The sequence below is a fragment of the Oncorhynchus kisutch genome, linkage group LG25, assembly GCF_002021735.2.
Source record: "Oncorhynchus kisutch isolate 150728-3 linkage group LG25, Okis_V2, whole genome shotgun sequence".
NCBI classification, from domain to species: Eukaryota; Metazoa; Chordata; class Actinopteri; order Salmoniformes; family Salmonidae; genus Oncorhynchus; species Oncorhynchus kisutch.
Window position 1 is genome coordinate 18,191,377 of NC_034198.2, and position 22,606 is coordinate 18,213,982.

Here is a 22,606-nt window from a genome sequence, read left to right on the forward strand (position 1 = left end):
GTTCTATACACGTGTAAGGAGGCTCTTAAAGAGTCACACAGAGTGGTGCACTACAGTTAACCAATCAAACAGCAAGCTTCAACTAATTAAACATCCCAGACAGGACAGCAAAGATGGTCGCCTGTGTCCCCTAACCACAAGACATTGAATGGTAATATCTGTCTTAGTAAATCTAACTCTATAGTCCTACCCCGCAGACTGCAGCCTGCAGTATGGCGTCGAAGCCCCCCTCTGGAGCGTCCAGGTTCCCTGAGATCCTCTCCTTCTGCAGCTTCTCGGTGAAGGACCGCAGGTCAGGGGTCAGAGTGATCACATGACGGAACGAGAAGGGAGGGTCGCTGTTGGGCCAAGGCTTGGCAAGTCTGGAGAGAGGGAGGGAGGGAGAGGAAGAGGAGGAAAGGGGAGGGAGAGGGGGTCGGGAGCAAAATAGATAGAAGGACGGGCCATGAGTATGAGTAGTGTATAAATGCAGATATTTTGGTACTGTAGTAATGTTTACTTTTGGGTCTATGTGTCTATCTGTATCTGGATGCGTGGCTGTGTTAGAGAGGATCAAAATAGTTTTCAAGTTCTTACTTGGATGGTCTCATGTCTGTCTGGGGCTCCACCACTTTGTCCACAAACTTGCCGAAACCGATGGTGTAATCATCAGACAGCTTCCCCACCAACGCAGCTGTACGGGGAACAGAACACATCAGTACCACACACTGAGGTCAATGGGGTAACAATCAGACTCATCGTTCACCTGGAACTTACCCAGCTCAGCACCCATTCTCTTGAGGTTGTCCAGGTCGTCCTCCATGGAGTTGGAGAAGTCCATAAGAATGTAGAGGTCCAGAGGTCCTTTAGCTGGTTCAAACACCTCCATCTCGATCTCCCTCTCCTCCCCTGGCAGCAGAGTCATAGACATCTCCTGAGGAGCTACCTGGGACTGCTTCAACAGCATGTCGATCTGCTCGTTCTATAGCAGGAGGGAGGGAGGGGTGTGTCATATCAGGTATGTAACATGGGGGACAAAGAGAAGTGTCTCCAACCTCAGCAAAAAGCACACCTTGCTTGTGAGTACACCTTCACTTGTGAGCACACCTTGCTTGTGAGTACACCTTTGCTCGTGAGCACACCTTGCTTGTGAGTACACCTTTGCTCGTGAGCACACCTTGCTTGTGAGTACACCTTTGCTTGTGAGCACACCTTTGCTTGTGAGCACACCTTGCACATTCATCGTTCGGCTGCAGACTGTTCTGTACGACAGTATTACCGAGGTAGCCAGACGAACAGTCTAATGAAAACCGGTTAATTCATGCATCCGTGTAGTAAGGATTAGTGTCATTGTGATACTTACTCTTTCCATCGACATGCTGCTTTTGGCTGTCACCGCGCTATTACAGCCGCGGCTTATGATGTTGTCATGAAGGTCACAGCGGGGACCATCAAAGATCTGTACGCAAACACAAACATGGGTCACACTAAATATTTGTGGCGGGTAAGCGGTGTCTGTGGGCAACTTGAGTAGTGGTTTCTTCTCACCTCATCTGGACAGTAGGCACAGCCCTTCCCTGACTGAATACATTCTGAACAGGTGCTAGCCCTCGTAGCCAGACAGTGATTTACTATTGGACAGAGAAGCATAGCAGGAATATCTGTGTTGACATTTAACATCAGTAGAATTCCAATGAAAAATATGATTTGATTTTCAGTTAGAGATGACTCAACCTATTGCTCAACTGCATAAACAAGACGGGGTCTATCGACATATTAAAATAGTCAAAGAAAGACACACAGTAACAATCATTTGATTCAATAATTCTCACCTTTTTCAGCGTAGCAACTGGCTGTGAGGACAGCAAGAAGTACAACCCCCACCAAGAGATGTAATGTCCATCTCCCCATCTCCCTCCTGCAACACACACACAGTTTATGACCTTTCAACTTTCCCCACGGGCTAGACTACACTGACCTCACTCGTTTGGAGAGGTTAAGGCGATCCTAGATATGTGCCTAAAGCAACTTCTACTTGGAGAGGTCAGGTAAGAGTATCATCAAGTTGACTCGAAGAGTCTCATCAATTAAGGAAAGTTGACTTTCAGCCTCCAGTATTGCCTCCTGTGTTGCATTATCTGCCTCCTGTATTGCATATTCCTCCAGTGACCTCAGTATCTGGTTATTCCTCTACAGAAATATTATGGTGTAACCCAAACCATCTGGCCCTGGTTGGCTCAGGTCTCTCTGTGGGCTTACCGCAGAGACCTTACACTTCTACAGAACAGAGAGACACTGTGAGCCATCCACACATTCAGAGAAGGATCTGTGCTCAGCCTATCTGCATGATCAACTAACTTCCACACTGAACACTCCTTAAAGGGAAAATCCACTCAAAAAAATGATATTTGGTATTGTTTTCATTAGTCCACTACTGATACACTTTTGACATGTCAGCAAGTCAAGTTTTCAAGATATTGGACTTTCAAGAAGCAAAGTGTCACTGTGCACTTCATAAAACATTGTTGGATTGTCTAAACAGTGGACTAATGAAAAAAATACTAAAATACGGATTGTCCCTTTAATAAGCAGATGTAACGTCGAACGAAAAAAACATCCCTAGCACATCAAACAGATGGAAACTAAAGGCAATTTCACCCTCTATCCAGACAGAGCCAGCTATATCCTGCCATACCCTGACTGCAGCACACAAATCCCTTTTATGTTGTCCATAAGCTAAACTAAAGACAGATCCTCCACAGCCAAACTTCAGACAGTGGGAGAATCAGCTTGTGAAAACGAGTTGGGACATGCATGGTGAAATGAATTGCAATGGGGAAGCGCTGAAGTGGAACTGTGTGAGATATTCCAGGGGAATGTTCTTCCAGACAGCAGGAGAGACATTGTTTGATGTGAACGTTGTGTGAAAGGAGCTGCAGTCTTATATAGTAGTAGACAGCAATCACATGGGAAACCACACAGATTTTCTCTACAGGGAATCTTACATTTGAAGTGAATGCTGACAGAATGTGCTCGTAATTGAATCAGAGGAGAAAGAGGGTTTTATGATCCAAATCCCCCCCACCCCCACCTCACCCACTATTTTGACCATTGACTCACCGAACAGGAATTTCACCCCAAGGCGAGAAACTGACCCAACCATCACAAAAACAGAGCAGGAAAACACAGGACCTGGCACTTACTGTAGTGTAGCACCTTATCGTGAACTTGAGCTGCCTACAGGTGTGTGTGTGCACATGCGTGTGTGTGTGTGTGTGGGTTTCCGGTATTACCGGTCACATTTATCACTGACCAGGTTGAGTAGGCTAAGAGAGAAAAACAGGACCAATGATATCTTCACTGTGAGGAGGAATGTAAGGTTCATAAAGATCGTCCGTTAACTACTGTTAAACACAGCCACATCAAAGAAGAAGAATGTCTAAAGTTGAAGAGACTTTCTCATGGAGACAGTTAAAGTGCTAAAGAGTTTGAGGGGAAAAAACAATAAAGTTGTGCTTGAATTTACCTTGGTCTAAATGAAAAAATATAAGGGCCTCCCGAGTGGATTAGAGGTCTAAGTCACTGCATCACAGTGCTTGAGGTGTCACTACAGAGCCAGGTTCAATCCCAGGCTGTGTCACATCCGGCTGTGACAGGGAGTCTCATAGGGCAGCGCACAATTGGCCCAACGTCTTGGGGGCTTTACTTGGCTCATTGCGCTCTAGCGACTCTTTGTGGCGGACCAGGTGCCTGCAGGCTGACTTCGGTTGTCAGTTGAACTGTGTTTCCTCCGACACATTGGTGCCGGGTGTTAAGGAGAAAGGATTGGCGGGTCATGTTCTGGAGGACGCATGACTCGACCTTCGCCTCTCCTGAGCCCGTTGGAGAGTTGCAACGATGAGACAAGATTGAGAAAAGGGGGTTAAAAATGAACAAATATATGGACCCCAGAAAGTTGTGACTGTAACAGCTAATAGGTATAAACAATAGTACCACTGGGTGAGAACTGGTTGAATCAATGTTGTTTCCACATGATTTCAACTAAAATATTTTATGTGATGACGTTGAATAAACATGGAAAACTGATTCGATTTGCAAAAAATAATCAACGTAAGGGATTTCCCCCAGAGAAAGACAGGGGGAAATATTTTAAAAAACACATGAATCATTGCTAGCTCAGTAGTTATTGCTTTAAATAACATGCCCGGTGGCCAGGTGAACATTCCAACAAAGGGAGGGGCCCTAAACCGTTATGACATCATTAGGGAGAGTCACGTCAATCAGTGACAGGGAGCACAGCCAGGTCCTTCCATGAGACAGCTAGGTAAATCAACCCTCAACTTACACACCTGGAGCACTCAGTCAGCCCCGTATAAAAACACAGTTACTAAATTAACACACCATCAATCCATCTAAACCAGGCAAATACATCTGACCAGGTAAACACATGTGGGAACAGCTATCTGAGAGTGCAAGAGTGGAGAGACGTCCAGGACCTTTTCTCGGTCTGTGGGTTTTCATTCTGCTGCAATCAGGACGAGAGTCCCTTGTGGTCTGCACTGTCACAACGCACACTGTAATTTCCCTGTAAATCTAGTTGGGTCTATGTGACCAGAAAGGGAGCGGGACTCAATAGTAGTTGGTGGGAAAAAACACAAGAAGAAGAATGTTGTTAGGCAACAACGTTTCTTACAAGCCATTCACAAATATGGCTTGATTGCAATAAAATACATGAAATGCTTCTTTGTATCCCTTCGAATCAGCATAGGGTTTTTAAATGTATAAATCCTCATCTCTAAGGGCAGGTGGATACCTGCAAAAAGAGCCTCTATTGTGAGTTCATTTCATCTGCAAAACTGAATTCTTCTTACATAACCGTCTTCACTTGTGTCACATTTTGGTCTTAATATGGTTCACTATAGAGGAATGAGACGCAGAACAAAGTCAGAGGGACAACAACAAAACACCTTGTAAGAAGTCGAGCTACAGACTCCTACTCTAACTTACTTTAGTGATCCATGATTTGAGTGACATACACTCTAATAAAAAAAGCAGGTCGTAGACATTGTAAAGTGATATGCTTTAACTATCTTATCATGCAGAGTCCTCTGCATGCTTGCTGCCTCATGGCCAGGACTTCCATCCCCCCCCCCCCCCCCCCCCCCCAAGATATTTCTATAGGACTCTAATAAGGATAAATAAAAGATGAATATAATAAAACGAATTTGGCAATACTCAAGTAGATAACTATAAGTAGTGGTAGATCAGTGAAAACAATGGGCGCAATTATTGAGTTTATACCAATAGTTAAAGAGATTACTGATCAAACAAACCTCTTATGGCTGCCTTGCCCAATCCAAGTCCAAAAGTCTGACCCCCAAAAATAAGGAAAAGCTTAATCCCCTTTTCTTTAACTCTCCACTCTTCTGTAAAGTTAGTATCCACCTGCGTCTGGGGGGGGAAAACCTCCTTTACGAGCCTTCAAGTCCAAGTTCCACGTTTCCAGGAATCTCTAATGCTAGTGCACAGGAGAGAAACACACTTCTACTTTCGCCCTCTCTCTCTCTCTCTCTCTCTCTCTCTCTTTCTTTCTTCCTTCCTTCCTTCTCTGCTCAGCTCCGTCAAATATTGACTCCTATCCCCTTGAACCTGGAGGTGAGGCGCCCGTGTGTGCGCGTGAGTGTCACAGTCTTGAAATGAGAGAGAGACAAGGGAGAGTGAGAGCCACCGAGTGTGTTTGTGTGAGCATGTGAGTGTAAAAATATGTGTGCTGAGATTTGATCCCTCCTCTAACTTGCACCCACTCACACTCTCTCCCTGTCTCAAGCTCAGGTAAGTAGCTAACAGTATAGATAACTCCCTTCCTCTCTATATGTCACCTGGCGTTTTTACTTTCAAAGCTCCACACCTCTAAATGTGCCCCCCCTCCCTGCTACATTCCTTCCAGGCTGGGCTCACCTGTGTGGGCTTGAGCCTGGCGAAGCTGGCCCCTCCCTCTGTGGCCCAATCTCATGGGAGTGGCAGAGAACAGAACACTGTCTGGAGGCTACGGGAAACAGTCACAGTCAAAAGTACACAAAGAGCTGGAGTGCAGTACTGGACTTGCACATACCTCCGTGTGTGTGTGTGTGAGTGAGTGCATAGGTGTGTGTGTGTGTGTGTGTGTGTGTGTGTGTGTGTGTGTGTGTGTGTGTGTGTGTGTGTGTGTGTGTGTGTGTGTGTACAGAGATTTGCTTTCCCTCGCAAATATACAAACAAACTCACTTTAATTAGTGACATGATATCACACAGCGCAAGAATATTTATTGAACATGAAACGCACACACACACACACACACTCCTAAACTGTGCGTGCAGCTGGAGTAAATGAGATGGAAAAGCAGGCAGTGCAGTAATGTGCATTCCTGGGCACAGAGACCAGAGAGAAGAGGGGGAGCAGAGGGCACCAGACCCAGTCACCATGCCCACCTGGCACACTGCCCTCTCTCTGGGGCTAACCTCTGACTGTGTGTGTGTGTGTTTGTGTGTGCGTGTTAAAGAAGAGTTGCAATGCACTTTCATGCACTGTGAAATATAGTATATGTACATATGACCACATTATAGTATTTTACTGCCATCAGCTCTATTGAAAGAGTTAAAGGCATGAACTCTGTGCTGTATCTGTTACTGTTCACCTTGGAGGGGATACGAGCTCTGCCCCGACCAGACCACAGACCACAGACCAGCTGTTATAGGTTACACAGCTCCTGTGGCTAGACCTGCTCTTACTGGAGAAACCACTGTCCAGTGTCCACACATAGCCCATGAGACGCAGATCAAAACCAAGACAGTAGATCTATGGGGTCTTAAGACTCAGGAGACCGAGACTCTCTGATTCACAGGGGACTGAAAACACATCAAACAGGCTTATTCAGCAATTAGAGAGAACAGGCACTGCATCTCATAGAGTACTCAGACTCCTGTCTGGCATACTATGACTCATAGGTGATAAAACAGCCTTTTCCACCACAATGGACTGTTTGGAAACGACATCATTAAAACAGAACACAGCCATGCTCATATCAACAAAGTTTGGGTTAAACAATGGTTTAGTCCTCTCCAGAGGAATAGAAATGTTGCAAAAACACCACTCCCTTCTTCCCTCCCTCTCTCCTTAGTTTTTGGCAATGTTGCCAACACAAACATCACTTTGCCTTAGTTTTTGATTGAGGGAGTTATAGGGTGTCGCTTTCCTACAACTTCTTAATTTGTGTAAGGGTTCTAGCGTCAGCAGCGGTAGGAGGGTGTTCTTAATCTTGAACAATGCTTTCAATATTACCAAGACATTCATACGAAAAGGTTTACTGCAGTCCAGTATACACGTGTAAGTACTTATTGTGCATATTATTGCAGTATATCTGTTACTTTCTGGTGTTGTACAAAACCGGCTTGACATGAATATTAGACCCAACTATCACAAAGCTCTGACACATACATGGAAACTTCAAAGGAGACCCACTGGATGCCTGCAGGAAAGCCAGCCCATGGCAGGCTAATGTGGCGGTAACAGGGAACTTGATAAAAGGATGTTGGTTTTGTGACACGCCCTTACACTCTTCTCAGATAGTGCATAGCTGCCAGGCAACCCAGTAACCTCTAACCTCTAAGCGTTTTTTTAAAAACTACTTTATAAAAGCATGATATTGAATGCCCAACAAAAAAACATAAAAAGGCAATACTAGTTGTAATATATAGGCCTACTAGACTATTTGTATGCCAGCTTTCTCAGAGAGATGTCTAACAAACACGCATGTGCTTTTAAGCTAAACGTTATGCGACATCCGGATTCTGACTGTGCCCTGTTTGTCGAAATGACCGCTGCGGGTGGCACTCCCAATGCCAAACATTTAGACATGCCAAAAGCACACTGGAAGAAAGAGGGAAAAAAAGAAAAACGTATCTCCCTCAATGTCGGGGGCGACGACATTCTGTAAATAAATATTTGACACTTCAGTAGCATTGTACAACTGTAGCCTAGTGGGCCCTTCGTTGTCGAAAATTAGGTGCTTTTTGAATAGTGCAAATTGATAATATAATTTAACATAATCAAACACAGATTTGAACAGATACTCACATTTGTTCCACTCTAAAAATGTTTGGCTGCACAACTTAGTTTGTTACCGATAAACACAACTCGTCCGTTACCGATGGCAGGTGGTATTGGCGCATACGGGATGCGCGTGAATCATGATATTGACAGGCTTCGACGACATTTAGCCTACCATAGTCTATTTTACACTAATCCAGTCAAAATGTCATTGCGTACAAAATGTCCAAGTTTAGAGCTTTTTGGGAGTCCCCAATACTGTCCCCAACTCCAACTCTCGCGCTCTGTGAAACCCACTGTCTAGTGCCAACCTCGGATTTCCATGACAAAGGCGCCCGTTCTTAGATCATTGCACTTGCTCAATAGTCTTTGTGTGGAACTTTTTTCAATAAAACGGGTACAAAGACTGCCAATGCGACATTTGGTCTGTTTCTCGGAGGAGTGGAACACCCATTCTTGAAGCTATAGGCCTAGGCTAAATAAGTGCTTGGTGTTTCAGTGCATTTTGTCCAAACATGGACTGAAAATCTCTTAGACCAGTAGCTAGCCTGTCGTTATGTAGGATATTTAGCTTTAAAAAATAATGTCTTACCCACAACATTTGGCGTGGATAATGTTTTAGACAATTCGACTTCTTATTCACTGAATACATTGTGAGTCAACCCTGTGTCAGTGCACCGGATGAAAGGTCTTATTTTTCAGGCAGTGTTAAGGCCGGGTCAGCACTTAGCTGTACATTGGGTGCGTCTCGTGACTCACCTGTGTGCATAAACACTCACACACAGTTCCAAGGACAGGCCCAGCTCAGCCAAAAGTGTGTGTGTGTGTGGGTGCGCGCGTGGTACAGACGTATCTCAGCACACTGCCAACAGAGGGTAGGAGGGAGGGAAAGGAAGAAAGAGAACCCCCCCCCTCAAATAACAATACTGATAACAGAGAGTGGAGATTGAGAGAGGGTGAGAAAGAGAAAAGTAGTAAAAATTGTTTTTGCACAAGCAGAAGAAAGTTTAATGACATATTGAAACTCATACTGTTTTTATTTACTTCTGTTCCTAGTTCTCCAGACTCCACTCTCATCTGGTTTTAGTGTTCAGGAGTATCTTGGGAAGCCGAGCTAGTGATGGGATGCGAACCAGGAGTGCTTGCCAGTGGCCCTGAACAACGTCTGTCATGACAGACATCTTCAATATTCATAGCTGACATTCCTGATAGACATATTCATATCTGGGCAGTGAGCCCTATAGCCTGACAAGCTGAAAGAGATGAAAAACACAGGAAACTCAGTCAATATAGACGGGTGGGTTGTTGAGCAACAAAAACAATCTAAGCGCAACAATGGAGAAAAACGGGGGTTGGCATAGAATCAAAGGATTGTTGACATAGTTTGACAACAAATGAAAGACTTAAAGACATTTGCACAAAGAGCACTTGATTGCTCTCAAATACATCATTAAAGTTGTTGGTTAGCTAGCTATCAATTATTTTGCTATATTAGCATAGACATGACAAGAGTCAAAACAAGACATGGTATCAATAACAAGATACAACGAGACACTTACGATTCCCCACATGGTAGCTTCTTTTCATTGTTGCTAGCTATCAGACCATAACACAACACATGGACTTCTGCCCCATCACAGGAACACATTGTTGTCATGACATTGTCAGCTAACCCACAGCTATTCACTTAAATGTTTGTTCATTTGCAATGTCTCAAGATTAGTCTGAAATGCCATGACAGGGAACCTTGGATGTGTCTTAGTTATCTTTCGTGGCTTCCTTTGTTACCACCACAGTGGCTTTCACTCAAAACTCCCCTTGATGAGTACAGGCCTCTGTACTCATCAAGAGACAAACCAGCCACTTGTGACATCCTCAATACACTTAGAAAGGATATGGCACAGAGGTTAAAGCAACAACAACAAAAATCCCATGACTGAAACTTTAGTCAATCTCAGATTGATTAACTTGGTCCCAGACAACCTCCCCTTTCATGTAAGAAGGTCATGACCATCAGGCTTTTAGGAAAAACTGCAAGTTTGTCCATTTCTAGTCCCCTTGCTTTGGGGGTCCGGGATCCTCCCTGGAATAATTTGTATGTAGATAGACTGAGAATCTCAGTTCTGGTGACTTTTCAAAAGAACCTTCTACTCCAAAATGAATGAAAATAAAATCATGCTGACACCATCTAAAATATAATTTCCACCTGCAGAAATGGGCCCAACAACATATTGGTAAAAATTGTAAAAATTATTTTAAAATATTGGACCATGTATATAGCCTATGCATGATCTATATTATCAGATGTGCTATTATCAATAAGCATTACCACCTGTAGCCCAACTGATGAAGCATAGTGGCTATACAATGTAAATAGGCTGAAGCGTGGGGTTTGTCCATCTGCATTTAGCCCCTTGGACACAACGTCCTGATTGTTATTATTAATAACTATTATTTAATTATACATGATTATTATTCAGTTTCTATGACAAGGTATGTCATTGCCCTTTTGAGACGAAATTGCCCCTTTAAGAACTATGTTGTAGTGATTGATGGGAAGTTCGGCTCTTTTTACTCTGATCTTTTCGACTCGTACAGTCAAAAGAAGAAAAACTTCCGACTAATTTGGTTCATTTGAGTCAGTAATGCCCAGAGCGCGCAGGACCCATTACCGACGAACTGAAAACTCGAAAGAGTCATGTTGCTACGAGCCCCGTTCACATGTCGTTCAAGCATAGGGTGGTTTATTGGAGCTGCCATTTGTGATTTATTTATTAACGTGTGCTTTAAACAGTGTATATTTGTAGATTGCTAGGCATACACATGAGATTATTTCTTGATACATTTGAAACGAGGTCTAGCTGTGGTTGCTACAGGACTAGAGTGTCCTCTTGGATTGCATTGCTTGATAGCTGTGAGAGTGATAAACGATTCGTTTTCGAGTTGGAGTTTGTTGAGCAAAGGCTGTGTATGTTTTGGTTCTACAAAGCTATCCATCACAACATTAAATAATCAATTGCACAATGCGATCAATTATCAGTTCGTACGGTATTTGTATTCTCTATCTACCGTTATGATCTATTTTATTGCGCGCATATGTAAAACGGTGGTCGGAGCACGTCTCTGGAGCGTGTATTAATCCTGCTATAAAACACATTGCGGCCGGCACTCGCACGTCAAACGTATGAACGAGTCACTCAGAAAAATGAATCATGACTCTCAAGTCAGTAAAAAAAGAGTCGTTCAAAAATAACGAATCGTTCGCGAACTGCACATCACGACTCTGTTGCTCAGCTGCGCCTAAACCAGTGGTTCCCAAGCAGGGGTACTAGGCCTTCTGGGCCTACATGAGTCTACTGGTAAAATGCACGAGGGGGTACTTCAGGGATAGGCCTACTCCAGGCAGAGCAGAATTCAGTTGATGGTAAACTAACCGAAAAAGGTTGGGTACCACTGGCCTAAACCGTGCTTGAAACTCTGGTTGTAAAATGATGCCACATGCGCAATTGAAGGATTATATAAATACACGTGGTGGCAATGTGAAACTTGGATCCCCCGATTTTGTTTTAACAAAGGCCAAAAATGCTATCAAAATACATTTGCCAAAGCTGCTTTTAAAAGTGTTTTCCCGCGATTTAATTAAGAACGGTTGTGTATTTAATGCTTGTCTGAAGACATATTTCCTTCCTATGGCTCCCGAAATTTGAATTCGCCTCGAGAGGAATATTTATCCCTGTAAAATATGTGATCACATATCTTGGTATTACAGTTAGCAAAGATCAGAAAGAACGGGCCAATTAAAATGTATTTCCTATTGTAGAGGAAGTTGGAAAGATATTTAACTCCTGGTTATTAAGAGATCTTTCTTTATCTGGATGTGTACTTTTATCAAAATCTGAAGGTCCAGATGAGTTTATACCTCCCTTGCCTTGGATGTTCCTCTGTCAGTAACTAAAATGGTTAATACTAAATTATTTAACTTCATATGGAGGAATAAACCTTATTATTTAATAAAAGCGGTACTATGTAGCACCCAAGGTGAGGGAGGGTTGAATGCTCTGGATATTAAAACCTCTAATATAATATTTAAGATTAAATGGAAACAAAACTATTTAAGAAATAAGGATTGCATTTGGAATATCATCCCTAATTTAATATTCCAACAGATTGGTGGTCTAGAATTCTTACTAAAATGCAACGTTGATTTGGGTAAAATCCCTATTAAAACTTGCAAACTTTCATAAACATGTACTTCTAACTTGGAACCTCATGTACAAATGCAATTTTTCCCCACATAGGTATACAATCTGGAATAATAAAGACATAAAATACAAAACAAGTCTTTATTTTCCAGAACTGGTTTGACAACAGTATTATTTGGGTTAAACAATTATTGAATAATGATGGACAACTATATGATTATCCAGAACTTATTAGAACACACAATGTTACATTCACTCCTGAGGAGTATCAACTTGTTATTAGAGCTGTCCCTAAAGGTACTATTCTTCTTTTAGGGGAATATAATAATACTCCAAGTGCAACTGTTGAGGATTTTCTAGCCTCAATACATTTAGAAGGAATTGACATTTTAAACTACAAATGTAAGAACATGTATATAAGGAAACTATGTCAATATGTTACTATTCCCTCTGCTAAAATGTACTGGAATGCAGCCCTAGGACAAGTGAACTGGAACAAAGTTCCGTTATTGTCTGGTAAATATTGTATATCTAATAAGGTGAAAGAAGTATCATACAAACTCATTCATAGAATCTACACTGTAAAGACCTTTATTATACACAGATTTAAAATATGTGTATTTTGTGGTTGTGACCCAGAAACTCTTGACCATTTATTTTGGGACTGTTCTTATGTCAGAAGATTTTGGTGTGAGTTAGAAGATTTTATTTTAAAAGAAACAACTATTAATATTAATTTGAAAGACTCTGATATTATGTTTTATTTTGATTCAAATTATATGGACCCTGATTTAACTTTCATTGTTCATTTGTTTCTCTTTCATGGAAGATTCTTTGTCCATAAAATGAGGTGGGCAGAGCACAAACCCCTCTTCACATTATTTAAGATAGAATTTAAATATTATTTTGAAATGATCAGTAAATGTAAAAACAAAAAAGCAATACGCACCCTAAAAGTATTTAACAAATAGAAAAGGAATGTTGATATGTAACACCCCTGTCTGTTAGGTTTATGTACTCTTGTTTCTATAGTTCTGTTTTTTTGGATTTGTTGTGTTCAAAATAAAAACTTAAAATAAAAACAATGAAAAAGGAATAGTATTACATGAAAACAAGCCAACTAGGTAAATATGTCAACTATTATAACTACGGAGTTGTCGATTTTTGTTTTAATAACATTACACGTCAAAAATAGTAGCAAATAGTACTTGGCCTATCCACTGGGTACTGGAGAAGACCCAAGAAGTCTACTGGTAAAATGCACGAGGGGGTACTTCAGTGGTAGGCCTACTGCAGGCAGAGCTAAATTCAGTTGTTGGTAAACTAACCGAAAAAGGTTGGGTACCACTGGCCTAAACCATGCTTGAAACTCCGGTTGTAAAACTGCATTTGTAAAACGATGCCACATGCGCAATTGAAGGATTATATAAATAAGTGATAAAGTATATAGGCTTTCAATTACTGTGCCAAGAGCTACAGTAGGCTATACTGCTGTCTGAGTTGAGCGCCGCTGTGGTGCGCATTATATACTATTTGATTCCCTTCATCTAAATATCGGAGTGTCATCAACAATCATGCATGTCAATTCAGTGCACGCAGCTTAACAGAGAAAATAAACTCAGTAAAAAAAGAAACGTCCCTTTTTTAGGACCCTGTCTTTCAAAGATAATTCGTAAAAATCCAAATAACTTCACAGATGTTCATTGTAAAGGGTTTAAACACCGTTTCCCATGCTTGTTCAATGAACCATAAACAATTAATGGACATGCACCTGTGAAACGGTCGTTAAGACACTAACAGCTTACAGACGGTAGGCAATTAAGGTCACAGTTGTGAAAAATTAGGACACTAATGAGGCCTTTCTATTGACTCTGAAAAGCACCAAAAGAAAGATGCCCAGGGTCCCTGCTCAGCCAGGGCAATAAATTGCAATGTCTGTACCGTGAGACGCCTAAGACAGCGATAAAGGGAGACAGGACGGACAGCTGATCATTCTCGCAGTGGCAGACCACGTGTAACAACACCTGGACAGGATCGGTACATCCGAACATCACACCTGCGGGACAGGTACCGGATGGCAACAACAACTGCCCGAGTTACACCAGGAATGCACAATCCCTCCATCAGTGCTCAGATTGTCCGCAATAGGCTGGACTGAGGGCATGTAGGCCTGTTGTAAGGCAGGTCCTCACCAGACATCACCGGCAACAACGTCGCCTATGGGCACAAACCCACCGTTGCTGGACCAAACAGGACTGGCAAAAAGTGCTCTTCGCTGACAAGTCATGGTTTTGTCTCACCAGGGGTGATGGCCAGATTTGCGTTTACCGTCAAAGGAATGAGCATTACACCGAGGCCTGTACTCTGGAGCGGGATCGATTTGAAGGTGGAGGGTCCGTCATGGACTGGGGCAGTGTAATACATCATCATCGGACTGAGCTTGTTGTCATTGCGGGCAATCTCATCGTTGTGCGTTACAGGGAAGACATCCTCCTCCCTCATGTAGTACCCTTCCTGCAGGCTAATCCTGACATGACCCTCCAGCATGACAATGCCACCAGCCATATTGCTCATTCTGTGCGTGATTTCCTGCAAGACAGGAATGTCAGTGTTCTGCCATGGCCAGCGAAGAGCTCGGATATCAATCCCATTGAGCACGTCTGGGACCTGTTGGATCGAAGGGTGAGAGCTAGGGCCATTCCCCCCAGAAATGTCTGGGAACTTGTCGGTGCCTTGGTGGAAGAGTGGGGTAATATCTCACAACAACAACTGACAAATCTGGTGCAGTCCATGAGATGCACTGCAGTACTTAATGCAGCTAGTGGCCACACCAGAAACTGACTGTTACTTTTGATTTTGCCCCCCCCCCTGTTCAGGGACACATTATTCAAATTTCTGTTAGTCACATGTCTGTGGAATTTGTTCAGTTTACGTCCCAGTTGTTGAATCTTATGTTCATACAAATATTTACACATGTTAAGTTTGCTGAAAATAAACGCATTTGACAGTGAGAGGACGTTTCTTTTTTTGTTGAGTTTGCAATATTTGAGAATTTATTTGGGAATACTTTTCATGAACAGACATGTTTCTAGACACGCTTGTCTGTTTAAGGCTGTCATCTCCAAACCAGCCCGGATGTACAGATCTCAAAAACGACCTCTCCAAAAACCTTATGACAGATATCCTTCGCAATTATGAAGAACTTTAACCCCTGGGATATGGTGGTGGTTGACAAGCACTCAAGTCTATTGGTGATATGGGGATCTGTTGAGTGTAAGCTGATCTAACTGACTTCCTCTAGTAGACGACTCAGATTCTGAACTTTGAACTCCAACTGTGCTTCAGAAGACTGCGGGGCGGGGCGGTGTGTTATCGTTCCTGCTGGATGGAATTAAAGTCCGATAAAGAGAGGGATAAAGGAAGAGGTGAAGGATGGATGTAAATCACAACCGCACCTGGCCACATAAATTCCCAAAGTGCACAGAAATAGATGGGCGGAAAGAGGGGGAGAGAGAGAGAACGTGGGTAGTGGATAGAAAAGAGACAGAAGGGGAACATTTAAAGAGAGGAGAGCGAATGAAAGGGAGACAGAGCAGAAATTCCTCTGGACAGATTCAGGCCAGTGGCTGCAGTCAATAGATCTGGAACACAATAACACACAATAACATTCCTTAATTTCCTGGACAGAACATTCAACGCTTTAGAGAACAGCATGAAAATAATTGTATGATCAAATACTACTTACATCTTATGCATAAAATACAGTTTGTTGAACCCAAGACGACCGAACAAGAATGGACACACACTCCAATTGAAAAGGCAGTATGACGTTTGTTTTATTTACCATCCTATCATCATCATCATCAGTGATATATGTACATTTGTAAAAAATATTTCCGCTAAGCTCTTTGAATAGGCCATTGAAAATGAGACAAGAAACGTTGATGCCAATGTCCATAGTCTGTCCAGTAGATGGTCAAAACACAGAACATAGGAAATAGCACAAATATACAATGTGGGTAGAAAGGAAATGATGTTATAGAGCCCAAAACTAATAGTAATATATACTGTACCATAACAGGTGGGTTGATACTGTAAGAAACCATTTTACAGGAGGATGGAATAAAGAAACTAACTCAAGTTTCAGTCAAGAGGCTAGCAGGTTATGCCATAACTAGGCTACTTTCTAGGTAGGGTGGTTTCCCCCATGGATAGTCTTTAGCTAACATCAAAACACTTTCTTGTCGACAGAAAAAAAAACAGATCAATGCATAACTTCAACAGGGTGCTGACTGGAGAGCTGGATGAAAAAGGGACCTTATGTTGATATCAATGCAGAAATGACAGAAAAATTGTCTCGTTGAATCTCAAGTCAGGCTTGAGTCCTTTGACCAAATGTTGTAGATCCAATCCCAGAGACCGACGGCAGTAGAGATGCAGAGGTTCATGTGACATCCATATTGTCTGAAGACATTCTTTCACCCTCCCTCTTTTTGCATTTAGTAATACAGCCACACAGCTCAATGCGCACGCACGCACACACACACACTTCCTCTCCCCATGCCGGTTCACTGCTTAGCTTTCTTCTGGATGGTGCCAACGGCGGAGATGACGGTGGTCTTGGTTCCGCTGGCGGTGGTTGTCACGGACACCACCCCTGGCAGGGTTGCCGTGGTAGTGAGCAGTGCGGGCTGGGCCAGGGTCACGGGCACTGCAGAGTCCCACTTACTCTTCCTCTTCTGAGCCTCTGCTGGGGGTGGAGAGAGGCGGGAGAGAGAACGAAAGTGAACGGGAGAGAAAGGGAACCAGATATACTCTATAATCTTGACCTTTTTCTCTTTCAGGAAGGTCACAACCTAAAATCAGTCAGGGATGATAATGTTTCTATGGAGTGTGGGGGGGGCTCATCTCTCTGCCAGTGACAGTAGAAGAGGTGTTGGTGGTGATAGCTGTCTAGCGGTTGGGGCTAGGGGTTGATTTGGAACACAGTTGTGTGTGATGTGAGTGTACCTGTAGCTGTGGTAGTAGCTGTATTGGTGGTGGGAACTGCTGCATTGGTGGGGATTGTCCCTTTCTTAGTGCCCGTCACAAACTCAATCTAGGAGAGGAGAGAGGAGACAAAATACTTCACCATACTCATACTGCAGAGGGCTGAGCGGAGCCAGGCTGGGTTGTGCTGACATTGTGTTTCGATGAGCCTTAATCTCTTGGCAGGACACTTCTCTGGAAGTGTGTGGAGAGAATAAACTAGAGGCTGCTGGTGGCAACATGCCCCTGACACACAGACTGATAAAAGAGAACGGCCCGTTCTGTGATTGGTAAAACAGTAAAGGAGAGGAGTAAACGTACGTACAGGGTTGGCAAAGCTATTTTCTCTGAACAGGTACACTACATAACCAAAAGTATGTGGACACCCCTTCAAATGAGTGGTTTCAGGCTATATCAACCACACCCATTGCTGACAGGGAAAATAAATAAATTGACCACACCGCCATGCAATCTCCATAGACAAACAGTGGCAGTAGAATGGCCTGTACTGAAGAGCTCAGTGACTTAACGTAGTACCGTCATAGGATGCCACCTTTCCAACAAGTCAGTTCATCAAATTTCTGTCCCGCTAGAACTGCCGTGGTCAACTGTAAGTGCTGATATTGTAAAGTGGAAATGTCAAAGAGCAACAACTGCTCAGCCGCAAAGTGGTAGGCCACACAAGCTCACAGAACGGGACAGCTGAGTGCTGAAGCGCGCAGCGCCTAAAAAAATTGTCTGTACTCAGTTACAACACTCACTACCAAGTTCCAAACGGCCTCTGGAAGCAACGTCAGCACAATAACTGCTCATCAGGAGCTTCATGAAATAGGGTTCCATGGCTGTGGAGCTGCACACGATGCCAAGCATCGGCTGGAGTGTTGTTAAGCTTGCCACCATTGGTCTCTGAAACAGTGGAAACGCGTTCTCTGGAGTGATGAATCACGTTTCACCATCTGGCAGTCCGACGGATGAATCTGGGTTTGGCGGATGCCACGAGAACACTACCTGCCCGAATGCATAGTGCCAACTGTAGAGTTTGATGGAGGAGGAATAATGGTCTGGGGCTGTTTTTCATGGTTCGGGTTATGTCCCTTAGTTCCAGTGAATGGAAATCTTAGCAGTACAGCATACGATGACATTCTAGACAATTCTGTGCTTCCAACTTTGTGGTAACACTTTGGGGAAGGCCCTTTCCTGTTTCAGCAGAAATGTACATACAGAAATGTTTTTTTGAGATCGGTGTAGAGGAACTTGACTGGCCTGCACAGAGCCCTGACCTCAACCCCATCGAATACATTTCAGATTGAATTGTCACGCCGATTGCGAGCCAGGCCTAATCGCCCAACCTCAGTGCCTGACCTCACAAATGCTCATGGCTGAAAGAAAGCAAGGCCTCGCAGCAATGTTCCAACATCTAGTGGAAAGCCTTCCCAAAAGAGCGGAGGGGACCAGCAGCAAAGGGGGGACCAACTCCATATTAATGCCCATGATTTTGGAATGAGATGTTCAACTTGGATGTCCACATACTTTTGGCCATGTAGTGAATATGTTTTAAACAGAGGTTGGGGATGGGGTTAAGAGGAGAGCAGGCATGGTTTTGTTTTATATGTGTGTGGGGGGGGTGAAAACGTGTGTATTGGAATTCAGGTTACCTCAGGTCCCCTCTTCAAGTCAATAAAAGCGCCCGTGTCCCTCACCTTCGTCCTGTCCTTCTTGGCTTTCTCCAGTTTATCCATCTCTACCTTCTGAGCTTTGGCTGCAGGGAGGGAATGAAAACAGTTCAGCTGATAGGACTACCACAGACTGGCAAGCACATATAGCCACAAACAAGCACGCATTCACACCAATGACTTCCTTACCCAGTGCCTCATAGTAAGAGTCCTCTGACCAGCCATGAGGATCAAACATGTCTTTAGGGTAGTTGGTTCCCAGTTCATCAATGCCACAGAACTGAATGAGTTTCTCATAGATACTGCAAAGACACACATTGACATGTCAACGAAAGTATCTGGAAAAGCATCCCACGTATGATCGACGTGGTCATATCTCTGTGTGTGTGTGTGGCATGAATTAGTGTGTGTGTGTGTACCTGGGATTCCTGAACTCTTTCTTCTTCTGAATGTGGTTGTTTGTGTCAAAGTCTCCATGTAGATTCTTTTCATACAGCTTCTGGATCTTCTCCTGTTGACAGAAACAACATATCTGATCAGTATAACATAAGAGTCAAATCCCCACTAGTATAGTTTTTACGACAAGCACTTTGTTCGTCTGTTGTGATGTGTATGTATCACAAGCCTAGATATAGATATATCAGTAAAGCCAGGTGCAGTTGTCCATAACTGGAATTGAACTTGCGACCTCCGGCCTCCAAACCTACCAGTGTATGAACAGCACAAAATGACTGGTCAATTGGTAGAGAGGCGTAACAAGTTAGCTTAGCCCCTACAGTGTGTTAACTGAGACGAAACATGGCAGCTGAACTTGGCAATGGCTGAAGCCAGGGTCTTTACTCCAGTCTTGACCCATACAGAACCAGTCAAAAGTTTGGACACACCTACTCACTCCAGGGTTCTTCTTCATTTGTACTATTTTCTACAATGTAGAATAATAGTGAAGACATCAAAACGAAATGAAATAACAAATATGGAATCATTCAGTAACCAAAAAGTGTTAAACAATCAAAATATATTTGAGATTCTTCAAAGTAGCCACCCTTTGCCTTGATGAAAGCTTTGCACACTCTTGGCATTCTGGTGTACAGAAGATGGTCTTTTACCAAATAGGGATAAGTCCATATTATGGCAAGAAAAGCTCAAATAAGTAAAAAGAAACAGCAGTCCATCATTACTTTAAGACATGAAGGAACTTTAAACTTTTCTTCAAGTGCAGTCGCAAAAAACATAAAGCGCTATGATGAAACTGGCTCTCATGAGGACCGCCACAGGAAAGGAAGACCCAGAGTTACCTCCGCTGCAGAGGATGAGTTCATTAGAATTAATTGCACCTCAGATTGCAGTCCAAATGAGTTCAAGTAACAGACATCTCAATACAACTGTTCAGAGGAGACTGCGTAAATCAGGCCTTCATGGTCGAATTGTTGCAAAGAAACCACTACTAAAGGACACCAATAAGAAGAAACTTGCTTGGGCCAAGAAACACGAGCAATGGACATTAGACCAGTGGGAATCTGTCCTTTGGTCTGATGAGTCCAAATTTGAGATGTTTTTTAACCGCCGTGTCTTTGTGAGACGCAGAGTAGGTGAACGGATGGTTCCCACCGTGACGCACGGAGAAGGTGGGATGGTGCTTTGCTGGGGACACTGTCAGTGATTAATTTAGAATTAAGGCCCTCTTAACCAGTATTGCTACCACACCATTCTGCAGCGATACGACATCCCACCTGGGTTGCGCATAATGGGACTATCATGTGTTTTTCAACAGGACAATGACCCAACACACCTCCATGCTGTGTAAGGTCTATTAAAACCTCTTAGCGCCACCTGAGACGTCTGCGTCCCACCCAGCCATCAGGAAATGCAAATGCGCTACGCCAAATGCTAATAGCACTCGTTAAAACTCAAACGTTCATTAAAACACACATGCAAGGTACTCAATTAAAGCTACACTCGTTGTGAATCTAGCCAACAAGTCAGATTTTTTAAATGCTTTTCGGCAAAAGCATGAGAAGCTATTATCTGATAGCATGCAACACCCCGAAATACCAGAAGGGGACATAAACAAAAGAATTAGCGTAGCCGGCGCTACACAAAACGCAGAAATAAAATATAAAACATTCATTACCTTTGACGAGCTTCTTTGTTGGCACTCCTATATGTCCCATAAACATCACTATTGGGTCTTTTTTCCAATTAAATCGGTCCATATATACCCAAAATATCCATTTATGGAAACTGTGTGATCCAGAAAAAAACTGTTTCAAAACGCAACGTCATTTTTTTAAATTAAAAAAGTTGCCTATAAACTTTCACAAAACACTTCAAATTACTTTTGTAATCCAACTTTAGGTATTAGTAAACGTTAATAATCTATCAAATTGATCACGGGGCGATGTGTATTCAATAGCTCCACATCTTCAAATCATGGTCGGAAATCTCTCTTCCAAAACTTCCTGTCGTGGACCGGATGATATGGGGTGTCTCTTCTTCGTTTGACCAAGGAACAACCTCCAGGCAATTGACAAGACTGGCGACATCGTGTGGAAGCTGTAGGACTTGTATGCTGAGACCCATCTATTTTGTTGTGCCATAGACAATACATGCAACTGGCGCATTGATATTTCTTTCCCTTTTTGGTGATCAATTTTACTTGGGCTTTTCCACGAAACACACGTTCTGTTATAGTCACAGACGTGATTTAACCAGTTTTAGAAACTTCAGAGTGTTTTCTATGCACACATACTAATCATATGCATATACTATATTCCTGGCATGAGTAGCAGGACGTTGAAAAGTTGCGCGATTTTTAACAGAATGTTCGAAAAAGTAGGCCTAAGCTGAAGAGGTTTTAACCAAGACGAGAGTCATGGAGTTCTGCATCAGATGACCTGGCCTCCACAATCACCCAACCTCAACCCAATTGAGACGGTTTGGACCGCAGAGTGAAGAAAAAACAGCCAACAAGTGCTCAGCATGTGGGAACTCCTTCAAGACTGTTGGAAAAGGATTCCAGGTGAAGATGGTTGAGGCAAAGGGTGGCTACTTTGAAGAAACTAAAATATATTTGATTTGTTTAACACTTAGTTGGTTGCTACATGACTCCATATATGTTATTTCATAGTTTTGATGTCTTCACTATTATTCTACACTGTAGAAAATAAAGAGAAACCCTTGAATGAGTAGGTGTCCAAACGTCTGACTGGTACTGTATATCTGACTGACAGGGCTCTGAATGGAGCCATTGTGTGTCTGCAGTTTCTGAGACCTCAGAGCAATATTTGGCAACCAGGCTCCTGGGAGACGCAGGAAGCTGGGCCTGTCAACTGGAGCCAGGGGTATCCACAATGATAAATTAGCCTTAAAACGGACAAGATGGAGGATTTGAATGTTTTTGCACTACTGTATCTACAGTACTCAAAACAGTTCAATTAGGCCAAATAGTAGGACAACAGTATTGTGATGTTTATTTTTTGAGATACAATGGTAATAATGAGGGCCAGTACAATAATGAGGCATACTAAAACAATACAGACCACACCCTGGCTACTCATTGGCCTGAGTCTTAACTGTCCCCAGCCCTTCCTGTGTGTGCTGGTGTTAGTTGCAGCCTGAGGCAAGGTAGTGATTCATCA

General features: G+C 43.0%; 2 protein-coding genes across 8 annotated transcripts in view; both read right to left on the reverse strand.

Annotated features, from left to right (window-relative positions):
• Positions 1-8,351, reverse strand: part of LOC109870234 (integrin beta-4) — a 30,219-nt gene extending 21,868 nt beyond the window's left edge. For 2 of the 4 annotated variants that reach the window (XM_031804892.1, XM_031804893.1), the window contains exons 1-7: positions 8,093-8,347; positions 1,812-1,897; positions 1,528-1,610; positions 1,343-1,438; positions 757-961; positions 577-673; positions 191-362 (exon numbers count right to left, since the gene is read on the reverse strand). In XM_031804892.1, coding sequence (XP_031660752.1) covers positions 191-362; positions 577-673; positions 757-961; positions 1,343-1,438; positions 1,528-1,610; positions 1,812-1,897; positions 8,093-8,094 — 741 coding nt within the window. In that variant the 5' untranslated portion in view covers positions 8,095-8,347. Of the gene's footprint in view, positions 1-190; positions 363-576; positions 674-756; positions 962-1,342; positions 1,439-1,527; positions 1,611-1,811; positions 1,898-5,312; positions 5,824-8,092 lie in introns of those variants that run through there. The other 2 variants (XM_020460639.2, XM_031804894.1) reach the window with 2 other exon arrangements.
• A 7,727-nt stretch (positions 8,352-16,078) lies between these two features.
• sap30bp (SAP30 binding protein) overlaps positions 16,079-22,606 on the reverse strand; it is a 43,471-nt gene continuing 36,943 nt past the window's right edge. The window contains exons 6-10 of one of the 4 annotated variants that reach the window (XM_020460837.2): positions 19,388-19,479; positions 19,158-19,270; positions 18,996-19,054; positions 17,278-17,365; positions 16,079-17,014 (exon numbers count right to left, since the gene is read on the reverse strand). In XM_020460837.2, the coding sequence (XP_020316426.1) occupies positions 16,836-17,014; positions 17,278-17,365; positions 18,996-19,054; positions 19,158-19,270; positions 19,388-19,479 (531 nt within the window). In that variant the 3' untranslated portion in view covers positions 16,079-16,835. Of the gene's footprint in view, positions 17,018-17,277; positions 17,366-18,950; positions 19,055-19,157; positions 19,271-19,387; positions 19,480-22,606 lie in introns of all 4 variants that reach the window. The other 3 variants (XM_020460836.2, XM_020460835.2, XM_020460833.2) reach the window with 3 other exon arrangements.